General features: G+C 34.9%; 1 protein-coding gene and 1 long non-coding RNA gene across 2 annotated transcripts; both read right to left on the bottom strand.

Moving 5' to 3' along the window:
* Nucleotides 1–3,326: 3,326 nt before the first annotated feature.
* Nucleotides 3,327–5,234, bottom strand: LOC134278311 (uncharacterized). The gene is made up of 3 exons (XR_009994412.1): nucleotides 4,939–5,234; nucleotides 3,752–3,838; nucleotides 3,327–3,545 (listed from the first exon to the last, which is right to left on the bottom strand). It is a non-coding gene; the product is annotated as an uncharacterized LOC134278311 (long non-coding RNA).
* Nucleotides 5,235–6,136: 902 nt separating this feature from the next.
* LOC134278312 (E3 ubiquitin-protein ligase TRIM8-like) lies at nucleotides 6,137–8,235 on the bottom strand. Its single transcript, XM_062760623.1, has one exon. The coding sequence runs from the start codon at nucleotides 8,188–8,190 to the stop codon at nucleotides 6,298–6,300; it is 1,893 nt and encodes a 630-aa protein (XP_062616607.1). The 5' UTR covers nucleotides 8,191–8,235; the 3' UTR covers nucleotides 6,137–6,297.
* Between the last annotated feature and the right edge of the window lie 13,155 nt (nucleotides 8,236–21,390).

Here is a 21,390-nt window from a genome sequence, read left to right as displayed (position 1 = left end):
ATGCACTTCCACTTATAACCAGTTGTGCACCTCACCCCAAAGGAACCACTGACCCATGGCCATATATTTCAAAATTTTGCAGATTTTATCATAAAATGGTTGATTAATACCAAAGAGCAGATTTCAAAGCATTTATTTATTTTCAGGCTATGTACCCCCCCCCCCTTTTGACCCTGGGGGCATTAAAAAGCACTTTGCTAGATGCACCTTTCTTCGTCATAAATATATATATACTTGGATCATTGGCTTAAAACCCAGAAGAAAAGAAAAATATTTACAAAGAATAAATGTATTTTTACTATATAATCAATAGAGCCCCGACTTAACACCAGAACCCCTGACCCTGGGGCCAGAAAATTCACAATTTTGGAAGAGGCACTCTTGCTCATCATAACTATGTGCTTAGTTAGTTTATCTAATACCCAGGAGCAGAGAAGAAGATTTTCAAAGAAATAATGCATTTTCACTATATAATCTATAGAGCCCCGCCCTAACACCAAAAACCCCTGACCCTGGGGCCATAAAATTCACAATTTTGGAAGAGGCACTCTTGCTCATCATAACTATGTGCTTAGTTAGTGTATTTAATACCCAGGAGCAGAGAAGAAGATTTTCAAAGAAATAATGCATTTTCACTATATAATCTATTGAGCCCCGTCCTAACACCAGAACCCCTGACCCTGGGGCCATGAAATTCACAAATCTGGAAGAGGCACTCTTGCTCATCATAACTATGTGCTTAGTTAGTGTATTTAAGAGTCAAAATCAGCAAGCATCGAGCATTGAATGGAAAGTCAAAATTTTATTTTTTCAAAAGCTTTTGGTATATGAAAGATTTTGTCTTACCTAATGCTAAAACACAATTAAATTTTTTTTCGAACGTATGAAGGGACTGGTATCCAAGGAAATTCATTTCCTTAGCAACGGGTTCATAAATCCTTATGAAAATCAATGATTTTTAGACATTTTTCTACGAATATTTTTTCTGAACGTGATAAGATAAGGTATTTTGGTTACTTTATTTGTTAAAAGATGGAATTACTTTATTCTCCAAAAATAGGAAAAACAAAATTTCTATAGTGATATTGTTGCCATGACAACGGGAAAAGAACATGGCGTCAATGCTTATTAATTTTGAAAAAAGTTACATATGTTTATCACTTTAATTATTCACAAAATCTACAACCACTGCTGGAAAAATGAATGGTATGATCTTGTTAGGGGTTATCTATATGTCATATTTATACAATAAAATTTGCAGGCAACTTTAATAGAAAAAAGTTACAAATGGTTAAAATGTGTGAAAATCTGGCATTTATAAGCTTTTTTGAAGGGGTGGGGGTAATTTGAATACATGTTCAGTGTCCATTATATTGGCCATATTGGTTCTGATCAAAGCATACTCATAACTTTACCATTGTTAATGAATAAATGCACATTCAATTTCAAAAGGAATTTTATATTCCTCACAAACGAAACTTGGAAAAGGGGGGGGGGTAGGAATCACCTTGTTCACCGATCCATATGTATGTAAAATTTTGACTTGTCCATAACATTTCAATGAAGTGCCACTGAAAGTTCATACTTGATATTAAGATTGCTTGCGATCGAGAGATGTGTCAAAAACTTGACTCAAGGTCATTTGAACAAGTTCAAGGTCATTGGTAGAAGAAAAGTGCAACCTTTGCCCTTTCTGTAACATTCTAATGAAAAGACTTGGTTTCATCTTGGGAATTATTTTTAAGCTGTAGGTTTGTCATGACCTTGACCAAAATTCATTTGAACATGTTTGCCCTTGACTCAAGGACATAGCTTTTTCAAGGTCACTGCAGTAAAAGTGTACTATATGAGTTTGGCACATTTACATATTTAACTTCGAATGAAGGGAAATTGGAAGTTTGTGCTCAACACAACGGTTTTACTACCTATGACTTGAGTATTTGTCATAGTCATTTTTGGTATGTATATCTGCACTAGCAAAATTTTAAAAGGTTTCAAATTAGTATTTAGACCTTTTTTGTAATAAAAAACATTTAATGCAATAGCAGGAGGGTTGGTATCATTTTATTAGCTTGCTCACAATAATTCTTGTTTATGAAAGAGAGTCACTATGACAGCTCACATAATTATAAAGTAAAACCATGTCAATCAGGCATGTAGCATCAGGTTTGGGTTGGGTAGGGGGGATGACATCCCCCACCCAACTTTTTTCTCAACGTACCCTAATGTTTAACCACACCCCCCTCCCGAGTTTGTCTGTTTGTCCTTCCGTCCGTCCGTCTTTCTGTCTGTCTTGAAGGCTTTCGTTTCCACACGATATCTCGAGAACCCTCTTAGCTTTTGCAATGAAATTAAGCATAGCAACAGTTACTCCCTATGGACTAAAGAAGAACTCTATTGATTTTGTGGTCAAAAAGTCAAAGGTCAAGGTCATAAATAAACAAATTCTGTCTCTTATAACACTTTCCTTTCCACACAGTATCTCTAGAACCATTTGAGCTATTGCAATGAAATTTTACATAACAACTCCCCGTGGCCTTATGAAGACCCCTATTGATTTTGACGTCAAAAGGTCAAAGTTAAAGGTCGTAAATTTATACATTCTCTCTGTGTGTAACACTATCATTTCCGGGCGATATTTCAAGAAGACTTTGAGCTTATGCAATGTATTTTATACCAAAACTCCCTAGGACCTCTCTCAAAGTATCCCGCCCCGTTTGTTTTATTAGTATTTATAGTATTACATGTCGCTATTTTTAGCACAGGGGCATGAGGAGTTATTGCGTATAAAACAGGTTCTCGGCAGAATTCATATTCCTATCACATCTACCAGAACTGTTTAATAAAGGTTGAATTAGACACCATGTTTTGTGTAAATTTTTGACGATATCAAAAGTGAATATATCCATTTATGTGACCTCATATTTGCATATAATTGTCGAAATTGTAAAGTAGTTCCGTGGCGCAGTGGTATGTCTCCCGCTTCACATGCGAGAGGTCACGGGCTCGATTCTCGGTCGATCATTTTTTTCTTTTCCGAAATTCTTTTTTTTTACTAAATGATAGTATTAAGCATGTGAAATGAAAAAAATTATGAGGTCTAGCTTGTACAAACTCATGATAAATAATCCACATAAAAAGAATCTTCAATATACACATGATCAAATCATTATATCAATATTGACATATTTTTTTTTGTTTCAGTATACATGTATACATTTAAAAATTCTACAAATTCAATTAGGGGGATCCGACCCCCCACCCCACCCCACCCCCGCCCCGAATTACGCATGGTTTACTTTTTCCCTGAGCGGGGTACACAAATTCTCTGAATTAGCTTGTTAGATTTACATCAATAAAAAAATGCTAACAGACAAACAAAGAATGTTACTTTTGGATTGAACATTTTTATTTGATCCACTTTCATGAATACACTGTACAATTTATGGATCTATTTTCTGGATTCCTGAGTCTCCGGTAACACTATCCACTCACTTCCAGCATCAATGGTCTGTACTGTAATGAAGTATTCTCATAATGATAATCTGAAAAAGTGATAAAATTAAAATGTAATAATATTATACAGCTTTGTCTTCAGATACTTACTAAGAACCATTTCTAGTTGAGCTTGAGCAATGATGATGAATGCAAAGCATGTTTATTGGAATCAATTAAATTCCAAGAGATCTCAATGGTTTAGTTTATCATTTTATTTTAAAAAGTTAACGTTTTTACTAAAAGTATTATTTACACGTTTTTCCTGTCTAATTCTATATCGGCTCATCCAATTCTGTTTCTGCTTCTTTCCGAGTTTGGCTTCAAAGTGGCGAATTTCATTCTAAAAACAGAAGTATACAATACAAAGTTGAGACGGTATTGATTTAGATATTCTTTAAATTTATAAAATTGTAATAAAAAGGTCAATTGGTTCTAGGTTTTGTCAAAACTCTAAATTGTGGTTTTCATTTCTTTCCAATAACCCCCCCCCAACAAGAAAAAATAGAGTATAGAAATTCTTTTCAAAAAATTATGTGCTGTAATTCTAATGATGCTTATTATTTGAACCTAGTTGACTTAAATTAGTTCAGTGGTATCGGTGAAAACGTTAGCTGAATATGAATTTTCTTTCATAAGTAAACACTGGATGACATCAGCAAAAACCTTTTTTTAATTTATTATTTTACTGTGGTATATATACAATTCAGTTACAACTAGTCCACTACATTATATACTTGTCTGTATCACAATACTTCCAAGGTAATCCCCTTTCCTAAACTAAAATATATTTAGTACAGAGTTAACCCCCTGCCCCTTTTTCTTTTTTTACGACGTCATAACAAAAGTCATTCCATTTTACAAATATTTCATAATAGTGTTGATTTTCATAAATTCATAACTTTTAATGTAAAAAGCAGGTATTATCTTAAATGGTAAATAAAGATATCTATTACTATATACAGAATTTTTATTTAACCGACCATCACTCAAGTTATAATCATTATAGCTGGTGAGTGACTTGGTTACACACATGCTGTGAATACAACAAATCAAAATTAAACTAAATTCAAATTAAACTTTATAATTTGGGATACAGTTATGAAACTGATCATGACCAACTTTTTCACGTTCGGCCCGCAGAAACAATCTAAGTTGGGGAATTTAATTTCATTTTATCATATTCTAGTTTAATATCGGCAATGTTATCAAGGAGGGGGAGGGGCATACCCCCTCCTCTTGGTTCCTCAGGCCATGCATAATCTTTTCTTTTTAGTTATAAAATACTAAAGTAATGCTAACATATATAATCAATCAGAATTAAATTGAAATGTGCAAAAAAACACTTGCCAAGTGTTACATATTTTCCTGCATGGTTAATTTTTGTTATACATTTTTCAGAAACTGTTGTAATGGTAAATTGTAAAAAATTCAGTCACTAACCGTAATTAAGACTCATGAAAACGCCAAAACTGAGGCTCAGACTGCTCCAAGTTTGTAATTTTCTTCTAGTCTTCTGTACACTGTTATTGAAAACAATGTAAGCAAACTACCGTTTATTCCTCCTATATTAGAGAGCTATACCAAAGGGAGGTAATTTGAAGCAAAAAAGACAGAAAATTATGGATTTAAATCAGTTATCATATATAAATGCTTTAGTTGCCTGCAGATTTTTTTCTTGATTCTTCTAGGACAAATACTGTTTAATATATATTTTATGTTGATAAGCTTTAATGTGGTTGTAGATTTCTTTCAGAGTACTGCAAATTTGCTGTTTTTTAAATCAAAATAAACCTCCAAAAACTAGTTTTATTTATCAAAAGGTGAAGAGAATTTCAATAATCAACAGTTGTTAAAATAGAGTATTTTTAGATAAATAGAATAATAATTTAAAAAGCTTTTATTAATGACTAGTAATAAAAAATATTTGTTTAACCATAAATTCAAGTGTCATGATAAAGTACAAAACACGCTATTTGAAAGGCGCGTGGTTTCCATAGCAACAATGGGAAAAATTATTTTTGGCTTGCTTTTTTCTATTATACCCTTTGTTCTGAAAATTTATATATGAGTTTTAACCAAATCTGTTTCTATGCCACTTTCCACATTTTTAACTAAATGCTCGATGCTTGCTGATTTTGACTCTTAATACCCAGGAGCAGAGAAGAAGATTTTCAAAGAAATAATGCATTTTCACTATATAATCTATAGAGCCCCACCCTAGCACTTGAACCCCTGACCCTGGGGCCATGAATTTCACAATTTTGGTAGAGAACTCAATGCTCATTACATTCATGCCAATAGTTTGCCTGCTTGATGTCCAGGAGTAAAGAAGAAGATTTTTAAAGATTTCATTAATTTTTGTGGTTTTGGCCCCACCCCTCAGGCCCCAGGGGGGCGGGGACCATGAAATTCACAATTTTTGTTCCCCTTCACACATAGATGCTGTATACCAAATTTGGTTGAAATTGGTTCAGTGGTTTCAGAGAAGAACTGAAAATGTTCAAATGTTAACACACGACTACGGACGAAAACGAATAGCAATAGGTCACCTGAGTTACTTAGGTGACCTAAAAACTCGCTTCAGCCTTCGGCTCAGGTGAGCTAAAAATATAAATTGTAAGATAAAATTTATGTATTTATTTAATAATGATTTTCTGAAATAACAAGTCTTTTATAAAACATTTTCTTTGTTCTGCAAAGTGAACGGATTGAAATAGTGACCATGTACACTGGTGACTCTTGAAATCTTTACATCGCAGTTGTAAATGTTGATCTTTGAGTTCTGTATGTGTACAATACTCAGTATATTTCATATACTCTGAAATTCTTATAGTGGCTACAAACACAGCAAATGTTACTTCCTTCTTTCACTTTCATAAAAGCAGGCCTTGGAATGTCTTCTACAATTCTGATGAGAGTACCATTACTAGACAATATATGGACATTATCACTTTCGTAACCGGCTACATAAATATTGTTCATCTCATCCTTATCAACACCACGGGGTTCCCTAAGCTTTGGACTGCTATATTTCCACAGTTGTTTTCCTTGCTCGTCCATGGAAATCACATCACTGGTATATACGTTACTAAATACAATGTGCCCATTGTCTGCCACAACTACATTTATAACTCCTTCTTCTACCTGATAGGAGTGAATAAGGTTCCCTTGCATATTATACTGTAGAATTGCAGTTAGACAGGCAACATACAGAACCCCTTTCAAGACAGAAATACCAAACGGGTTTAAATTATTTCCAACTGAAAATTTTCTAATAGTGGTAAATGTATCACTTGAAATAATATTTACACAGTTTTTAGTGTAGTCAGTCACATATAATTCATTATCCACACACCGTACATCAAAAAGATAACTGTTGGATTGGAACGTTTTGAGAAGTGTTGAATTATCAGTGGACAAAGAATACTTAGCAAGGCCAGTTTTACTTGAACTGTAACTTGCTACAATGAAGGTTCCATCAGGAAGAAAAGTGCCTCCATAAATATTAGGATTCTGTATATCAAAATCATAAAGAAGCAAAAAATGTGCATTTAATAAGTCTATGTCAGAGAATGGGTTTCTTCCATATTTTTTTACCTGAGGCTTAGAACTTAATACTGCATTTCTTATCTTTTCAAGTTCTTTTGCTGCATTTGATTCGACCTTCAGTTTGAGTTCATTCATGCTTCTATTAATTTGCTTTTTCAGCGTCTCAATATTTCCTCTAATTTTCTGATAGTCCTTCATGAAAGAAGCACCTTTTTTTACATTTACTTCCTGGAGACTTTTTAAGCAGTGCCTTGTAAATTGGATCCTATCTGAAAGAGAACCAATATTTTTGTTTAACATTTCCCTGCTCTCCTTCATAGCTTTGCTCAATTCATCTTGATGCTCACTTTCAAGTTTGTCTAATTGTTCAATTATTTCTTTTTTCAGCTTCTTCGTTTCTTCCGTTATAAGATCTGAAGTATTGTCTATCTCACTGATATTGTCTTCATTATTCTTTTTTGCCTCTTGCAGTTCCGTTTCATATTTTCTCAATTCTTCTTGCAATGCTTGTATATTATCACTTTTCTTTATTTTCTCCGCAGCTTTCTGTATGTTGTCGATGCTGTCACATTTTCTGTGCTCCGTGCTGACACAAAGAGTGCAACATGGCTGACTATGATCATTGCAGTATAACTCTACCTTCCTATCAGAATGTTCTTGACAATTTTCGATTTTTACTGAAGCTGATGTCAGTTGCGTAACTGCATTAGGATCATCAATGGGAATAATTTTGTGTGTGTTTGATGCTCGGCTTCTTCTGTGGCTTTTTGTACAGATTCCACATAAAGAATCTTGACACGTCAAACAAATATTCGTTGCCTCTTCCTCTTCACTTTCTCTTTGACACGCCGAACATAATCTAGATTCCATTAAGTCGTTCCATTTCTCGAGCATTTCACACATTGGGAAATTTTCAGCCCAGTTTTCTGCTTTGTCGCTGGGGTCTGGCGATGGAATAAATTCCCTGCAAAGCGGACATGAAAAGCCAATGGGCGCCTCTGTAGATTCACACGAAGTCACAATGTAAGACGATAGACAACCTTGGCAAAACAAATGTGAACAAGGCAGATATCTTGGTGATCTGAATTTTTCAAAACAAATGGAACATGCTTTAAGGTCATATTGTGAAGGTGATGAAGCCATGTTCTGCTATTCTGAGAAAAAAATAACAACCGAAAGTAGACACTAAGACAGCACATCACAAATGGTCTCTCTTTTTAGAATATCGATCCCGATCTAAAATAAGATCTTCTGTATATCAACAAGAAACAATAGAGCATTTTACTGTTTTTAACAGAATAGCATATTTGTGAATATTGTACAAATTTGTGATAAATACCTAATAGTTTAAATAGTACTTTTAACACTATTATAAATATTAGATAAATCAGCCTTATCAATAAAATTCAATGAATATAATAATTATATTCTTCCGACAAGGAAAAATAAATATTATACAGTAAAAAAAGAAAAATATGTATTTTGATCTTTATATCGTTATTTACCCTTCCAAACTCTTTCAATGTCTACTGTAACGGCATTTTATCCTCCTACACTGTATGATGTCATAGGTTTTAACAAATTTAAAAACGGTTTGTGATATTCATTTAAAATCATACACAAAAGAAGAATGTTTTTTCTAAGAATAATTTTCAATTTAAGGTTTAAAAAATATGTTTAAGCAAAAGAATTTCATTATCTTCCGTTTATTAATTAGTCTTTCTTTTAAAACTGCTGACAAGGGCAATAAGTCGAGTCATTCTCAGATGTCTTCATTTAGAAATAAGTTTCTATATTGTACTTCTAAGTTTCAAGAACCGTGGCATTTAACTATTCAAAAATATCTTATACATGTACATGTAGGTAGCATGTACATATATGTTGGATTTTTTTTTCAAGCGCAGAATTTAGCTGCAGAACTACAGAAGCGTATTGGGGCCGCAGCAGTATCTTTTATCGATTTGTTTTTTATGGGGCGCCGTTTCGGTATTTACTGCCAAAAAGTAATATCACCCTTTTTACAAATTATCAATTTGTTTTTACAAATTACAAATTTGTTTTAACAAATTACAAATTTGTTTTAACAAATTACAAATTTGTTTTAACAAATTATACTAATTTGTTTTTTTTTAACAAATTAATCTAATTTGTTTTAACATATTAATAATTTGTTATAACAAATTGATAATTAGTTATTAATAACAGATTCTGGTGCGGCCCTAATACGCTTCCGTACATAATACAGTTCAGGGGCCCGTTTTACTAAAGAACTTATGACTAAGATAAAAAAAACTTCCGATGATTACCGGGTATAAAATTTTGCAAAATTGATAATTTTTTTTAAAATTGTTTGTGTAAAAATATCTTAACACATTCCTTTTAAGGAGTTTGAAATAATTTTCGATATAAAGTTAATTAAAAAGTCATGTGAAGAAATAAAAAACTTTATTCGGTAATAACCAATATTTGCCCCCCCCCCCCCCCCCCAAATCAAACTTTGATGGAGATATATTTAATTAAGTTCTTAAACAGGGGAGTATATGCTGACTTCAAAGCACTGAATATTTTCATAAGTAATGACGCCGTATGTACGTAATGACGTCACAAACATGACGTAAAGAGGTAAAGCCACGAAGTGCGAAAATATGCCCTGTCACCAAAATAAATGAAATTTTATTCTGTGATAGTTTAGACTTTATGGGTTATAACACAATTTATTTTTTAATGATATCTTTCCAAGTTTTCTTTTTATAGTCGTTTGAAAATGGTATTGTTTCAAGTAAAATCTATATACATGTATAACGTCATGACTTTTGACGTTATTATATATACGCCTGTATATTGTAACGGTATGACGTTAACATTATTCAAATGAAGGTTATTATATCTATATTATCGGAAGGGGGTCCGTTAAAATAAACCCTACCTAAGAATTTGGGGAAATTTTATCATAGGACTGTTAAGAAGTTTTCAATCATGAGTAAAATAGCTAGCCAGTTTTTGCTTCGATAAAAAAGTGTCTAAATACAATGTACTGTAATATTGTCCTGTTAAATCGAGAGCAACTTTTTAAAATGAGAGAAATTATTAACGGTGTAAATATTAGCTGTATCCACAGTATTGATTAATCCGTAAGGTCATGAAACAGCTGTGAATAGATTATAAAGTTTTCAATTATTTCTTTTTTTTGGGGGGGGTGAAATGATAGTATAGACTGTTTTAATATCCGGTGCTACTTGTGTGATCATTCAAAAACACAAGTGCTGTGCGTAATTATAATTACCATGTGTATATACATGTACAAGTAATTATTACCTATAATGTGTAATTGTATGGACTTTTGAGTAAAAATAATATTTATTCATATATCCTCGGACTTGCTGTACATATGGAAAGATATAATTTTGCCGACGTACCTTCACACATTTTTTATCATCAAGTCTTTCATGTATCCCTTCGGTACATAGAAGCTTGAGGGTAGTGTATATTGTTATGCATACAGGAAATTCATTCGAGATTCTTAGTCAAAGACATTTGACGGCACTTGTTTTGATAAATTGTAAATTAATTACCAAATCTTTAACCACTTTATTAATTAAACATCTTTAAGTATTGTTCATGAAGTGAATGCATACCGCTAAAAGATAAACAGGCACGGATCCCGAACATTTTACCAGGGGGGTCAAACCCAGTCAAAAAATATACAACCCAGAAATCTCTTGTCATGCAAAAAAACAAACAAACAAACAAAAACAAAACAAACAAAAAACAAAAAAACAAACAAAACAACAACAACAGAAAAACCCGAACAAACAAAATAAACCCACATAAACTCCTTTTCCGTGTTTCCCCATCGTCTCAAAACACGGTCCGGAGTCCGCATACAGCTGTTTCCTCCAGAATGGGAGAGTATCGTGCATTTTGGTATGCATATATGTATAGATGTTTTTTTTTTTTTTTTTTTTTTAATTTATTAATATTTTGGTAGAAATACTTTTATAATTCCAATGGCATTTTCTTTTACTTAGAAAACATTGAATTGCCGCACAGGTAAATTCCGGAAATGAAAAGAAAATTATGTCGGAAATGAAAACAAAAAATGTCGGAAATGAAATAAAAAAATGTCGGAAATGTTATGCATATTTCCGGAAATGAAAAGCATGCTTTACAAAGGGATAGTATCAACCAATTGGTTGCGCTTCACTGACCGCATGCACCTGTGGCGGTATATCGAGATAATTGACACTTAAAAATGGACGTTTGTTGTGAAAACAGGGTGGCGGATGGCGGTATAAAGAGAATTTTATATAGCAGGAAAAACGTTCTTGGGAAATCATGGCGGTATTGCGAAAATGGCGATGAATCGAATGGCGATAATTCGAGAATTGACTGTACATAGATAAATTCTCTTCGTCAGTTTTTCACTTGTAAAAATTGATTTTTTTTCGATTGATTATGTACATGTAGGTATAATTTCTCTGGATTTGCCCTTGCATCTACCTCCAACTAACTGACGACCTGAAGAATAGATTAATTATGAAATATTTGTAAAACCTACATATAAATATTTAGAGCACATTGGAAAGGCGTTGCGAAAATATTTTATAAATACTGAATTTTAAGACTCAACAATTCTGTACTTTATATTTTTGCCAAATGGAAATGTATTTGTTTGAAATATTTATCATATGAAAATATCAGTATACAGTATACGTATGTAAATACATCAATATCCTCAGTGCGAAGTTATGCACAGCGTCATTAATAACAATAATTTATTTTGCTTTTGAAGCAGTATGAAAATTTACTTTTGTACACCTGCATAAAATTATCTCAGAAGATTATTTTTAAAAGTAGAATAGATCGATGGCTGATATACGTATGCAAATTGCGGCTACAATATGAAACAGTGCTGACTCTACCTCTCGTAAATTATAAGGAACTTGAAATTGACATATACTCATCTAAGTTAAAGATTTTGTTCCGTGGAATTGTAGACAATTAATTTTTAAATCCTTCAATTTCGTACATTATTATTTTTTAATTAATATTTTAATAAAGCGAGCTAGCCCAATATTATTTTGCATACATGTATTACAAAGGGCAGATTTGATTATAATATTCCCTGTTTTCACAGTGATGGATCCAGAAGGGGGGTCCATTCTTTGAATTTGCTAAATTAAAAAAAAGAAGAGGGTAAGGGTCCTTAGTTAATTTTTGTTGTGTTTTTTTTTTTTTAGAATATTTTATTGAAAGGCTCATGTAGTAATATATTTAGAAATTCAGTTGTGAAAACAAAATTGGATTTACGGGTTCAGAGATTTTAGATTTATTTTCCTTTCTTTCTCAAAAACTTTCAGGTACTAAGTCCATACTTTTTCCCAGTCTGATGACTCTTCCACTTTTAAAACTATACTACATCCCTACATCTGTTTATCTTTCTTTAAGCGTACGTTATAACAACTCTTTAATTTCCTCTCCACCCGTCCTTTTTTTTTAAAAAAAAAAATTCTAGATCCGAGTCTGTTTCACTTAGGTATTTACAAGCTAGTGATCTAGTAATCATGTAAAGCAGTATTAAGATTTGTCTTTAGAATAACAATAGTATCCTAAAATAAAAAAAAATTAAAAACGAAAATAGTGTATAGCTTTAGAATGAAAACAGGCGATTAAAAGGGGTAAACTTGGCGATAATAGAAATACATGAAGAGCTCTGTTGATAATTTAATGATATCATCGAGTAAAGTTTAAGTGATTCATCTTGAAAAAAAAAATCAATAATTTGAAAGAGCACCATCTAAAATAATTACAGTCTTTATGACGTCACAATTGACGTAATTACTTTTCACGTCATGTTCAAAGAGAAATGTAACTTATTTATATGTTTTTCGAGTTTTGAATTCAGATAATATAAATTGAAGATCATGCCTCTCCACAAACATCGTTTCAAACGAACTACTGGCTATTTTTTTAATGTATAGTGTATAATTTTTATATAACTATTGTTATATAAACCAAATATTACCGAATGATTAACAAAACTGGTGAATCTTTGCGACATTAAAATTTAAATGTAAAGACATATTTCATATTGGCCACACGTATGAACAACGATTATATTAAGCGTGTAGATTCGTATCAGCAATATTTATACACATGGTAAGTATGAAAGTTGTTCTTGACTGTGGCCACACTTAATTTTGGCAAATTCTGTCAAAAAATCGGCATTTTTGAACGTTTTTATGAAACCGTTGCATTTCAAACCATCCCACGTGCCTAACAGCGCATTATTTAACAAGATGAGTTATGTAAGGAAAAGAAGTATGTTCTCCTCTAATAATTAACGTATAATTATACTGGCCATGAATAGAAACTCGATTTTTGTGAAAAACACAGGGCCAAATATGATGGTTCGTGGCTTTACCTCTTTCAGTTTTTTATGAATACAGCAAAATCTACATATTTCGTCGATATTTTGATATATAATGTGTAAAATGATAATATCAATGAAATATGTCAATATTGTTCCTGAACAAACTTGCATTCTATAAAAAAGCTAAAATTGTTGAAATTTTGTCCATTTTGTCCTCTTTCTGAAAAAGGATTTAAAATTAGACTAGTTTGTGAAATCATAAAAACAAAAATTGTTAATACACTGCTTTGACACTACAATATTTTCTGTTAATTTATATTTCCCATACAATTTATTGAATTCAACACATTTCAGGAAGTTTTCAAAATTTGACTTTTGTGGGTGCAAATATATGCAATATACCGCATATAGTTCTTTGGTCTTAAGTCGTAAGTTCTTTTGTAAAACGGACCCCAGGGGCCTCTGCTTCAATCGCATCATCTCGGGTCTTTCCCTCACAGTTCGGAAAAACAATCTCGAATGTATTAACATCAGGATAAAACGTACGCTGAACTAGGACCTGGGGTCCCCCGCAAATAGTTCGTCATTTTGCGTAGTAATAAAACATTCTAGGAACTCTCCAGGCATTAAAGGCACAAAAGTAAATTCATCGATATCATCAATACGGAGACCTCAGGTCACCTTATATATTAATTGAATTTTATATGATAGACAATTTTCTATGTCTTACTCCAAAATAATCATATTTATAACTTTATAAAGATCAACTTTCTAATATATATATTAGCAGAAACGTGAAAATAATAAAGGGTGACCAGAGGTAACCTAATATTTTACATCAATAGGGGGACCAAAGATCACCTTACATTGTACATCAGTAGGGGGACCAGAAGCCACCTTATATTTAACATCATTAGGGAGACCAGTTGTCACCTTATATTGTACATCATCAGAGGGATCATAGGCCACCTTACATTTTAAATCAATAGGGGTCCAAAGGTAATCTTTTATTGCACATAATAGGGTGACCTGGGGATACCTTATATCGTACATCATTTGGGGGACCAGAGGTCACCCTATAATGTACATCAGTAGGGGGACTACAGGTAACTAGTATTGTACTGTACATAAGTAGAGGGACCAGAGGACACCTTATATTGTACATCAGTAGGAAAACCAGAGGGCACCTTACATTGTACATCAGTGGGGGAAAAGGGGTCACCTATTATTGTACATCAGTAGGGGGACAAGAGGACACCTTATTTTGTACATCATTACGAGACCAGAGGTCACCCGATATTTTACATTGATACGGGGGCTAGTGGTCACCTTATATTGTACTGTACATCAGTAGAGGGGCCAGAAGTCGCCTTATATTGTACACTAATAAGGGAACCAGAGGACACCTTATATTGTACATCAGTAGGGGGACCAGAGGACACGTTATATTGTACATCAGTAGGGGGACCAGAGGTCACCTTATATTGTACATCAGTAGGAGAAACAGAGTTCACCTTATATTGAACATCAGTAGGGGGAACCAGAGGTCACTTTATATTGTACATAAGTAGGGGGGACCAGAGGTCACCTAAGATTTAACATCAGAAGGATGACCAGAAGTTACATATGTACATCAGCAGGGGTACCTTAGGTCACCTTTTATTGTACATCAGTAGGGGGACCAGAGGTCACCTAAGATTAAACATCAGAATGATGACCAGAAGTTACATATGTACATCAGCAGGGGTACCTTAGGTCACCTTTTATTGTACATCAGTAGGGGGACCAGAGGTCACCTTATATTTAACATCAGAAGGATGACCAGACGTCATTTTATATTGTACGGGGAATAGTGGTCACCTAATATTGTACTGTACATCTGTAGCGGGACCAGAGGACACCTTATATTTAACACCAGAAAGGGGACTAGAGATCACCTTATATTGTACATCAGTACGGGGACCAGAGGTCACCCGATATTTTTCATGAGTACTGAGACTAGTGGTCACCTAATATTTTACTGTACATCAGTAGAGGGATCAGAGGTTACCTTATATTGAACATCAATAAGGGGACCAGAGGACACCTAATATTGTACATCAATAGTAGGACCGGAGGTCATCTTATATTGTTCATCAGTAGAAGGACCAGAGGTCAGCTTATATTGTACATAAGTAAGGGGACCAGAGGTCACCTTATATTTAACATCAGTAGGATGACCAGAGGTCACCTTATATTGTACATCAGCAGGGGGACCAAGGGTCACCTTATATTGTACATCAGAAGGGGGACCAGAGGTCACCTTATATTGTGCATCGGTAGGGGGACCAGAGGCTACCTTATATTGTTCATCAGTAAGGGGGACCAGAGGTCACCTTATATTGTACATCAGTAGAGGGACCAGAGGCCACTTTATATTGTATATCAGCAGGGGGACCAGGGGTCACCTTATATTTAAAATCAGAAGGGGGACCAGAGGTCATCTTATATTGTACATCAGTAGGGGGACCAGAGACCACTTTATATTGTACATCAAAAGAGGAACCAGAGGTCACCTTATATTTAACACCAGAAGGGGGACTAGAGGTCACCTTATATTGTACATCAGTAAGGGGATGAGAGGTCACTTCATATTGATTATCAGCAGGGATACCAGGGGTCACCTTATATTGTACATTGGCAGGGGGACCAGAGGTCACCTTACATTGTACATTAAAAGGGGACCAGAGGACATCTTATATTGTACATCAGTAGGGGGACCCGAGGCAGTTTTTTTATTGTATATCAGTAGGGGGACCAGAGGTCACCTTTAATTGAACATCAGAAGGGGACCAGAGGTCTCCTTATATTGCACATCAGTAAGGAGATCAAAGGACACTTTATATTGTACATCTGCAGTGGGACCAGGGGTCACCATATACTAGTATTGTGAATCAGTAGGACCAGAGGCCACCTTATATTGTACACCAGTAGGGGGACCAGAGGTCACCTCATATTGTACATCAGTAGGGGACCAGTAAGGGGACCAGAGGTCACCTTATATAATACATCAGTAGGAGGACTAATGGAGTTTCATGAAGAGACTTACTTTTACATTAGACAGCTGACTTTTACATTTTAAGTAATGGAGTAAGTCATTGTTTAAATTGTAAAAGTCAGTAGTCGATTGTAAAAGTAAGTCTCTTCATAAAACTCCAGTGGTCACCTCATATTGTACATCAGAAGGGGGACCAGATGTCACCTTTTATTGTACATAAGTAAGGGGATCAGAGGCCACTTCATATTGCACATCAGTAGGGGGACCAAAGGTCACCGTATATTGTACATCAGTAGGGGGACTAGAGGTCACCTCATATTGTACATCAGTAGGGGGACCAGAGGACACCTGATATTGTACATCGGTAGGTCACCTTATACAAGGGTCGTTTAATAATGTCTTCGGTGCTCGGAAAGAAACAAAAGTCGCTTTTCAATACATGTTGTTATGGGTCAGAATAACCCTAAATGCCAGCAAAGATCAATCACACAGTTTAAACTTAACAATAATTTATTTACAGTACTATACAAATCATTAAGTACAAACTTAGCAAAAATCTAAAAATACATACATCAGAGTGTCCGTTGCTGCACACAATGTCCCAGTGAAAATATATCCCAGTTGTAACTCAATGGTGCTCATACGACAAGAGTATATCTATGCATCGAATTGACAGGATATTTATACAGTAATATAAATCTAGAATATTCTAGAAGTTGTAAGTACATGATATTCCTGGAAAGTTCTAGACATAAACAAAGTTCAAGAATGTTCTAGAAAAAATGACCAAACATATTGACCACTCTGGAATGTTCAAGAAACTTAATGTTACTAATAATATACAAGATGAAACAATACAAATACAACACATCTCACAACACCTCCCCCCTTAAAAAGTTTGAATGTCAATGAAAACTTATATTATTAAAACATAGGTACATTAATACAAAATCTAGTATATTTACGATACTCTTGACAAGGCATCTGCTATAACATTGTCTTTGCCTTTGATATGCTTAATAGTTATGTTGTATTCTTGTAACAACAAACTCCATCTAGTCAGTCTTTGATTTTTGTTTGACAATTTATGCAAAAATGTCAGGGGGTTGTGATCCGTATATACAAGAATTGGATGCAAAGTAACATTCAGATAAACATCAAAATGCTGTAAGGCTAACAACAAAGCAAGGCATTCCTTTTCAATGGTGGAATACTTTTGTTGACATTTTGTAAGTTTCTTTGAAAAATAAGAAACAACTCTATCTACCTTATCACTATGTTCTTGAAACAAAGCTGCCCCGATTCCAACATCACTAGCATCAACAGTAAGCTTGAACTGCTTAGAAAAATCTGGAGTTGACAGAACTGGGTTGCTCATAAGGACAGATTTGATTTTATGAAATGATTTTTCACAGTCCTTTGTCCATTCAAAGTTAACCCTCTTTTGTAAAAGATTTGTAAGTGGACTTACAACTGAGGAAAAATTTGGACAAAATTTTCTGTAAAACCCAGCCATGCCCAAAAACCTCATTAACTCTTTCTTGTTTGTAGGAATCGGGAACTTTGCAATAGCTTCCACTTCAGCCATAATGGGTGTAACATAACCTTGACCTACTCTATGACCTAAATACTCTACATAAGCATGACAAAATTCGCTCTTCTCAAGGTTCACAGTTAAGTTTGCTTTAGCTAAAATGTCAAATAAAGCACGCATGATTCGGAGATGTTCGTCCCATGTGTCGCTGTATATGACAACATCATCAATGTAGGCCTCGCATCCCTCGAGGTCTTGAAGGAGGGAGTGAATCATCCTTTGGAATGTAGCCGGTGCGTTTTTCATGCCAAAAGGCATTACTTTATACTGGTAAAGTCCATCTGGTGTAGCAAAAGCAGATATTTCTTTTGCTCTTTCTGTTAACGGCACTTGCCAGTAGCCTTTCAACAGGTCAAATTTACTGACAAATTTGGCGTTTCCAATGCTGTCAATACAGTCATCGATTCTAGGTATTGGAAATGAATCAGTTTTAGTAACAGAATTCACCTTTCTATAGTCTGTACATAATCGGTACGAACCGTCCTGTTTTGGTACAAGAATACATGGTGAGCTCCAATCACTTTTACTAGGTTCAACAATGTCATTGTCCAACATGTACTGCACTTCCCTTCTTAGGTACTGCAATTTTATTGGATTCAGACGGTACGGATGTTGTTTGATAGGCAGAACGTCACTCACTATGACATCATGACAAGCTGCATTAGTTTTCTTTGGAACATCCGAAAAGATTTGATGATACTCATTCATCAAGTTTTTAACTTGTTCTTTTTGGTGAATGTTCAAATGTCCAAGTTTGGCACCCAAATTAGCCAAAACTTCTGAGTTTTTCAAACGAACACTCTGATTACAATCTTTCTCATTCATCTCTACACTCGTATCACTTTCAATACAATTTTGAACAGTCTTAGCATTGGCTAAAGTGGAAACTGGTTTTACAGAATTTCGGTCACACCTTTCAAAATACTCTTTTAACATGTTAATGTGACAAACCCGTTTCTCTTTACGTCGACCTGGTGTCTTAACAACATAGTTTACATCACTAATCTTGCTTTCAATTTCATAAGGGCCATAAAATCTGGCCTGTAAAGGATGACCAGGAATAGGTAAAAATACAAGAACCTTATCACCTGGCTTAAACACCCTATTTCTGGCATCTTTGTCATACCACATTTTCATTTTCATCTGAGAATTCTTCAAATTGTCTTGTGCTAATTTACAAGCATTGTAAAGTTTTTCTTTGAAATCAGACACATAATCTAAAAGATTAAGATCAGTAGTCTCAGTCAGCCACTTTTCCTTCAACAATTTCAAAGGACCTCTAACTGTATGACCGAACACCAATTCAAAAGGACTGAACCCAAGAGACTCCTGGACTGCTTCTCGAGCAGCAAATAGTACAAGATGAACCCCTTCATCCCAGTCTTTTTCATACTGGCAACAATAGGTCTTCAGCATTGTTTTTAGGGTTTGATGAAAACGTTCTAGCGCTCCCTGGGACTCAGGATGATAAGCAGTTGATCTATATTGCCTTATACCCAACTCATGCATGACTTGCTGGAACAACCCCGACATAAAATTTGAGCCTTGATTCGACTGAATTGCCTTTGGTGCTCCTACAAAACTGAAGAACTTGGTTAGGGCCTTAACTATGCTCTTTGCCTTTATATTCCTAAGAGGTATGGCTTCAGGGAATCGAGTGGATGTACACATAATGGTAAGTAAATACTGGTTCCCAGATCTGGTCCTAGGCAAAGGTCCTACACAATCCACCAACACTCGACTAAGCGGTTCTTCAAAAGCTGGAATTGGTTGGAGAGGGGCGGATGGTATCTTCTGATTCGGTTTACCTACCATCTGACAGACATGACACGACTTACAAAACTCAGAAACATCCTTCCTTAGCTTAGGCCAATAAAAATGACTCAAAATCCTATTATAAGTCTTATTGATACCTAAATGACCAGCCATAGGTGTATCGTGAGCTAAACTCATGACATCTCGACGATAAGCAGCTGGGACCACTATCTGGTGAACAACACGCCACACTTCATCTGGGGGAGCGTCAGGTGGTCGCCATTTTCGCATAAGGATGCCATCTTTCATATAGAAGCATTCTCCAACTTTAGTAGCCTCTTCTGGTGGAAGTGCCCTCTTACTAAGTTGAATGATATCTGGGTCTTTATGTTGTTCAGAGAGTAAACGTTCTCGGCTGAGGATGTCCTTGCCTTGGCTAACTAGTGGATGCAACTCATCATCCTCACCACCAAATTTTGGTAACAGTTCTTTCTTCTCTTGCTTCTTGATATTGTGTGGTTCCATGCTTGTTTGAGTGCCATCAAGGTCAGATAAGAAAGTGTCATTCAAATCAATATCAACAGAGGAATTCGTCTCGTCAAAGGCTTGAGTATGGTCTGCCTCCATTTCTCGTCTTCTGGCCATCGCTCTAGTAACAGCACAGGCTGGATAAATGTCATCATCTTCATCATCGCACATGACATCTGGAGTGATTTTCTCACAAACTATAGGATCTGGTACAACTTTTCCACCAGCTAAATCGTTGCCTAGCAACAAAGAAATGCCTGGAACAGGAAGAGTAGGTCGAACACCTACGATAACAGGTCCAGTAACTAAATCTGACTTCAAACTAATTCTATGCAGGGGAACATCAATGACGCCTAGCTCCACACCCTGTAATAAAACTGACCCACCAGTAGAAGTCTGCTCAGACAAAGGAAGCACGCCCTCTAACAACTAGTGCTAATTGTAACGGGGACCGTTACAGATGTTCCCCAAACGCTCCCCAACTCCCTTTTATAGTCATATTCCCTGTAAGCGTAATTAAATAAGACAAATCTATGCATTTGAGACTTTAACAACGTTTACCAAAAAGTGCACTATGTTCATTCAAATTTTATCATTGCACACTTACACATGTTAATGCATGTGCGTAATGACCATATCATATTGTCTACACGATCTATATATTTTAATATGCTAAATATCAAAGTATTTAATCCAAAAGTATAAAAAACAAAAAAACGCTCATTCAAGTGTATTTTTTATTTTACCCATTTCACGTGCACGCACGTGCATACATGAGTATGGTGACCATACCTTCTTGTAGAAGTCCTTTACATCTATCTATGTTCTAAATCTCACCCCATTTGGTTGAAAACCAAGAGAGTTATAGCTATTTAAAGTTTCAGCCAATCAGATTGCAGCGCACGTACACGCACATGTATGCATGTGCATGGTAACCATACCTTCTTGTAGAAGTCCATGATATATATCTATGCTCCAAATCCCATCTTGTTTGGTTGAAAATCAAGGGAGTTATAGCTGTTTTAAGTTTCAGCCAATCAGATTGCAGTGCAAGTA

Source organism: Saccostrea cucullata, unplaced genomic scaffold, assembly GCF_032062105.1.
Source record: "Saccostrea cucullata isolate Sc308-1 unplaced genomic scaffold, CSIRO_AGI_Scuc_v1 ctg6615, whole genome shotgun sequence".
In the NCBI taxonomy this organism is placed as follows: Eukaryota; Metazoa; Mollusca; class Bivalvia; order Ostreida; family Ostreidae; genus Saccostrea; species Saccostrea cuccullata.
Note: the sequence above shows the minus strand (reverse complement) of the source record. Positions and strands in the feature narration are given on the sequence as shown.